This window comes from Stenella coeruleoalba (assembly GCF_951394435.1).
Source record: "Stenella coeruleoalba genome assembly, chromosome: 4".
Classification (NCBI taxonomy): domain Eukaryota; kingdom Metazoa; phylum Chordata; class Mammalia; order Artiodactyla; family Delphinidae; genus Stenella; species Stenella coeruleoalba.
Genome location: NC_137149.1, coordinates 70443852 through 70449851, shown reverse-complemented (window position 1 = coordinate 70449851; position 6000 = coordinate 70443852). Strand labels below are relative to the sequence as shown.

General features: G+C 42.8%; 1 protein-coding gene across 7 annotated transcripts in view; it reads left to right on the top strand.

Annotated features, from left to right (window-relative positions):
• Window positions 1-1394: 1394 nt before the first annotated feature.
• Window positions 1395-6000, top strand: part of NFXL1 (nuclear transcription factor, X-box binding like 1) — a 53189-nt gene continuing 48583 nt past the window's right edge. For 3 of the 7 annotated variants that reach the window (XM_079920828.1, XM_079920826.1, XM_079920832.1), the window contains exons 1-2: window positions 1423-2046; window positions 4681-4854. In XM_079920828.1, the coding sequence (XP_079776954.1) occupies window positions 1554-2046; window positions 4681-4854 (667 nt within the window). In that variant the 5' untranslated portion in view covers window positions 1423-1553. Of the gene's footprint in view, window positions 2047-4680; window positions 4855-6000 lie in introns of all 7 variants that reach the window. The other 4 variants (XM_079920831.1, XM_079920830.1, XM_079920829.1 and 1 more) reach the window with 4 other exon arrangements.

The window sequence follows — 6000 nt, the reverse complement described above, 5'->3', positions numbered from 1 at the left end:
ACTGGAATTTCTAGGTAAACATTAAATACCTTCTCACAGTAATAATACAGTATGGCGTTTTTAAGAGCATAGTCCAAGATTCACACAGCTCAGTTGCAATCCTGGCTCTGCTAGGATGCTGAATAAGAAAGTTTTCTGTGTCTCTGTTTCCTAATTTAAAAAATGGAATCGGTAATAATACCTGGCTATAACAAGGGCAACTTACTTAACCTGTCTGTGCTTCAGTGTTCTCAGCTGTAAAATGGGGATAACAGGATTATTGTGAGTACCACATTGTTAATATACATATATATGTAAAACGCTTTGAATAATGCCTGGAACTTAATAAATGCTATATAAATATTAGGTACTTCTTCTTATTATTATTATTTTTGCGGTACACGGGCCTCTCGCTGTTGTGGCCTCTCCCGTTGCGGAGCACAGGCTCCGGACGCGCAGGCTCAGCGGCCATGGCTCACGGGCCCAGCTGCTCCGCGGCACGTGGGATCTTCCCGGACCGGGGCATGAACCCGTGTCCCCTGCATCGGCAGGAGGACTCTCAACCACTGCGCCACCAGGGAAGCCCGGTACTTATTATTAATGTAGAGGAATTAATTAGGTTGAAGGCTTGTAAAGGACCGTGTAGTCCCAAACAGCAATCAGTGTATTTCTCTATCCCAGATACAACCCCGAATTTTTGAAATTTCTCCCACTCCCTCCTCTTTCTTTATTTCTTATTGAAAACAGCGAAGTCAGAAGAATCAGGACCAGACCTGGCTCCTTCCTACTTTCCTTAATAAAGGCTACTTTAGAGAGCTGTCGTGACGGTAAAAATCGGCTTGCTTCAGGAAAAGTATATTGTTAACTATAAAGGACTATGATAATAATGCCGTTAGATTTATCCTCTACATTGCTTTTACAATTCAGAAGTGCACTTTCTCCACTCCAGCCACTTTTCCGCAACACGCCCTCAGCTTTCCCTCCCTCTTCCCCAACACCGAAGCGTCTTCTTTATAAGTGCCTCCTCCCTTCTGTGAGAAAAGTTTCCTACCACCAGAAAGCCCGAAGGCGAGGCTAAAGATGGCGGGCAGTCAATTACGACCCCTGAGATAGCCTCCCGATACCGAGCTGGGTTTAGGGTAGTCGCACGGAAAAAGCGGCATCCTCTGGGTTTTGAACACCTCCGCCCCACCTTGCGCCCTCTCTGTGTGCCCACCCTGTCCGAGCTCCAAAGCACGCCGGGAATTGTAGTTTCCGAAGGCCCGCTTCAGTTAGCGCATGCGTTCCGAGGCCTTTCCCCCCCCCACCCCCAACACACAGACACGGTTCCGGATGAGGAAGCGGCTAGTGATGCCACGCGTTCTGCGAGCGGTGGGCGGGGGCTTCTGGGAACTGTAGTCGTTGAAAGCGGGCGCCGTCAGTAAGGGGACGTAGCTTTCTTTCCTCTGGGTTCGCTACTGCAGTTGGTTCCCGGCGGCAGCCGCTGGGTCAGTCTGCAGTTCTCCCGTAACGGCGCTCCAACTGAGTCCGAGGAGGCGCTTTCCTCCTCCCAGGTTCTCCTTCTTCGGCGCTGGATGCCCCTTGACTCGCGGTCCATTTCTCTGCCTAGTCCTCTTCCTCTTCGATACATCTCCAAAGCCCGGGCTCAGCGGGGACTCGCCCTCTGGGAGAGACAGGGCCGCGACCTTTTCAGACCCGGTCCCCACCCCGCGGAGGCCGTCCTCATTCCGCCTCTCACACCGGCTTCCCCCGCTGTCCTTTTTCCCCGCCTTGGTACCACCGCGCTCACGCTCCTTCCACTCTTTTTTTTTCCCTCTACAGGGATGGAAGCTTCCTGGCGCCAGGTGGCCAGTGGCCGAGGCCGAGCCCGAGGACGGGCCACTGCGGTCCCCTCCCCAGGAAATGGAGTCCATCTTCGCGGCGCCGGAGGAGGGCGAGAGAAGGGGTCGGTGGGCGCTGCTGGCCTTGGCCCCATTCCCGGTGGAGCTGCAACCCCTGCGGCTGCAGGTAGCTCAGCCCGGCGCAGCCCCGCGGGATCTGAAGCGCCGCAGACTTCCGTGGCCAGTGGTGAGAATGGCTCCCGTCCTCGGGCTCACCTGGATGCCTACCTACTAAGGCACTTGCTAGTCAGAACTGCCTTCGCATCCATTTCTTTCCTTCTCCTTCGGGAGTTTATTATTGGTCTCACTTCTCAAACCTTTCAGGCAGCTACTCATTCTAGGCCGATTCCCATCACACCTCTTTCATCATCACTGTAATTGATATTAATCAGTGTTACTTCTCCGTCCAATGTTCTTCCCTTCACTCTTTTTTGCCTACTGAATCCCCCCAGTTGCAGACAGTGGCCTGGGGGGCTGATTTAGCCTATAGTTTGGTTTGGTTAACACAATGCATTAAATCTGAATTGATTGCCAGCAGTTTTTTGGTTTTTCTTTTTAAAATCTCATAAAAATCTGGTTAACAACTTTTCTTGTAAGATAAGGTATTGTGGCATTGATACTTTTGTGCGTGGCAACAGTCGGCTGGGCTGAGGCGCAGAAATCTTATTTAGATTGGGTTTAGGCTTTCCACTTGACATTGTGTTTCCTACTTCTGGGGCCAGTTGTCATTTTCCATTTTTATTTGATTGCCTTAGTTTAGTAACTTTAATTATCTATGTTCTGTAAACACTTGAGCTTGTGGTACTTTTTTCAACTGCGGTTCCTAGTTACAAATTTCATGTCCTTTCTGGGATGTATCTGGTGTGGCCTTCTCCAGCTTTCAGTAATCCTTCATCCAAGGCAGTGTTTTGGTGGAGCCTGGGAGCACACACGCAATTCTAAGTTGTCCATACTAATGAAAGAATTCAGGGGGCTAAGAGAATAATCCCTAAAATCATTTTATTGTTGTATTTAGAATGTATTTTTCAAAATATATTTTTTGCGGGGAGGAGCAAATTGAGCTCCTGAATGTCTCCTAAGCTAATTTTAAAGATAAGTGGTATTCTCTTGGTTACTGAGTTTATGAAGGTGGTGGTGAGGTGTGCGAGAGGGAGGACTGTGAACAGTTTTGGTAAGCTTTCTTGGATTTTGTGGATAGTAGAAAACCAAGCATCCTTTAACTGGATAATTGAGATTTGACCGTAAGAAATAATATATGGTAAGGTTGCTTTGTCAGCTTTCTTTGAGATGATCTTATGTAGGTCCATTGATCAGGTTATGAATGTTTTTATTATATCTGTCTAATTCAGCCTTTTAAAAAATGTCTTTTAAGTGCTCATTTCTCATAATGACATTTATCATCTTATTGTACATAACGTTTTGAGTCATATATCTTATAGCAATTACGTTTCTCCTAGTACTCAAAGATTCCGATGTGGGCACTGTACATTTTCCTCCAGTTTTACTTGAAACACTGAGTAGTCCCCAGCCAAGCTGGCTGCAGTAAGAGAAGGAAAACATTTCATGAGGAAAATAAAAGATAAAACATCATTAAGTACAAATACACCACCTAAAATAAGAAAGTTTGTATTTTTAGTGGCTCATCAGTTTCAAGCGTAAAGTGGCACTAATTATGGGCACTAATGAATTAAGATCAGTTTAGTATGTTGTGACTCCTTTCTTGAACTATGGTTGCTGTCCAGAAGAGTTTATTAACACTTAATGCTTGCAGAGAATTTTCATGGTCCTTGCTCTTGAGGAGTTTGAAGTCTCATTGGGAAAGTGCTGTGAAGTAATTTAATTCTTTTTGTGTTATTAAGCAAGTAACAAGAAGTACAGACAGGGCTTCCCTGGTGGCGCGGTGGTTGGGCGTTCTTCTGCCGATGCAGGGGATACGGGTTCGTGCCCCGGTCCGGGAAGATCCCACATGCCGCGGAGCGGCTAGGCCCGTGAGCCATGGCCGCTGAGCCTGCGCGTCCGGAGCCTGTGCTCTGCAACGGGAGAGGCCACAACAGTGAGAGGCCCGCATACCGCAAAAAAAAAAAAAAAAAAAATACAGGTACAGACAGTGCTAAACAGAATAGCAGAAGAACTAATCCAAAACTTACTTAACATTTCTTTTTGGAATGAAGTTGTTGTAAGAGACATATTTTCCATGTTAGCAATATTTTGTATGGGATTAATGTTAAATAAGTATGATTTGTGACCACATCTTAATAAAGACACAAAGTCCTTGAGCTTTCTAAGAAGCAGATTGTAAACATAGTGGGTAGACAGTGAATACTGTTTGTGCAAGGTCTTTGGTGGGCCAAGACAGGCTGGGTTATAGTGTGCAAGAGGATGGTTTGAGAAAGCGCCTGACTCTGCTGATTCTGATGTGCTCCCAGTGGGTATGCTTCCCTTGTTTTAAAAATCACTGTGTACCATTCAATTTTTAAACATCTCACTTCAATTTTGTTAATATCCTGTTTTGAGGTTGATCACCAGTTTTTTGATACTTTATCATAGCTTTATAATTTTAAAAATTGATTTGTTAGTCATTCGAGAACAATTAGTTGGCATTTAGCGGAATATTTAACAAAAGTGTAAGTTTGTATTGTGGTATTCTCTTTATTCGTGTGACAAGAAATTTGAAAATACTTTTTTCATGGATGATAGTGAAATAGAATGCGCCAAAGATGACTTTTAAATCTGTATTTTAATAATGTATTGGTATATCATGCCTTGCTTTTTGAGAGATTGTTTTGCAGAAATGAAACTCATTTTTTTTTCTTTTAAGCAGAGCTGATGTCTCAAAAGAAATTTGAGGAAATCAAGAAGGCTAATCAAGCTGCAGCCAAAAAACTTGTTGAAGAACACCTTAACTCTTCATCTGAGGAAGAAGGAGATGAGGATTTTGAAGGAAAAAGAGGAAAAATAGTTGCTAATACGTTTATAACTTACACTACTCAGACAGGTACTGTATGAGCTTTTCAATTTTGACATTTTTACATCAATGAAAATACATTCCTGACTTTTTCTGACACCTTTACTCTATGTGGAATAGGTTTTGCATCTTAAGAATGAGCATTTTTGTGTTGTAGAGTTGAATTTTTGTACCTTTTACTATTTGAGTTATACGTTGTATAACGCTAATCTTTCTATAAAGCAAATAGGATGGCAATGTCTCTTACAGCCTTAGAAGTTCTCTTTTGTGTTTAATTGGCATTTCATTAGAATGCTGGGAGGGGGATGCCAAAGGTCCCTGTGCAATGAGTGGGGTCAGGTTGTTCCTAATGATGATTTGATTGCACTTGAGGACTTTGAATACTCCTTTAAATCTATTCTTCATTATTCTCTTTGTCATCATGTTAAATGTACCTTGAAGTCAATTTCATTTCTTGACTTAATTCCTTTATTTTATATCTTACAACTTCTGATTTTTATATGTAAAAAAAATCTAAGTCTCCTCAGGTCTGAAGTGTTTAATCACATTATATGTTGTATATATCCGGGTTACTCTCAAAGCCACATTTGTTTGTGAGAGAGACGGCCAAAGTGATGTCACTGTGAAGATTTGGGACTAAGTGTAGAAGTAGATTATTTTAAATGTAAGTCTCTTACACATTCCACATTTTATGCTTATAGTCATTATTGGAAACATTCTTGCATGCATTATCCGTATTAGTTGCCTGAGTATATTGACGGCATCATGAACATAGGTACACATCATCAAAAAGCTTTCCAAGGAATTTACCATATCTGCCAAGGAATTAAGATTAGGAAGCTTGACTAAGAAGTCTGGTTGAGCCACGTAAAAATTGATAAAGAGGAACCTTAAGGTTAGGAGGTTTCTTGCTTTTAGAGAACTTCATAGAAAGTAACCTCAAGTATCCTGCTTCAAGAAGACCTCACTGAAACCACTCTAGATACAGATTTTATTTTTAAATAGGAAATTCAGTGATATAACTCAGTATTTCTGTCTAGTGTTTAGAAAACTTTTATCATTTGTAAGTTTTATTAATTTTTTTAAAAATTTATTTATTTATTATTGGCTGTGTTGGGTCTCTGTTGCTGCGTGCGGGCTTTCTCTGGTTGCAGTGAGCAGGGGCTACTCTTTGTT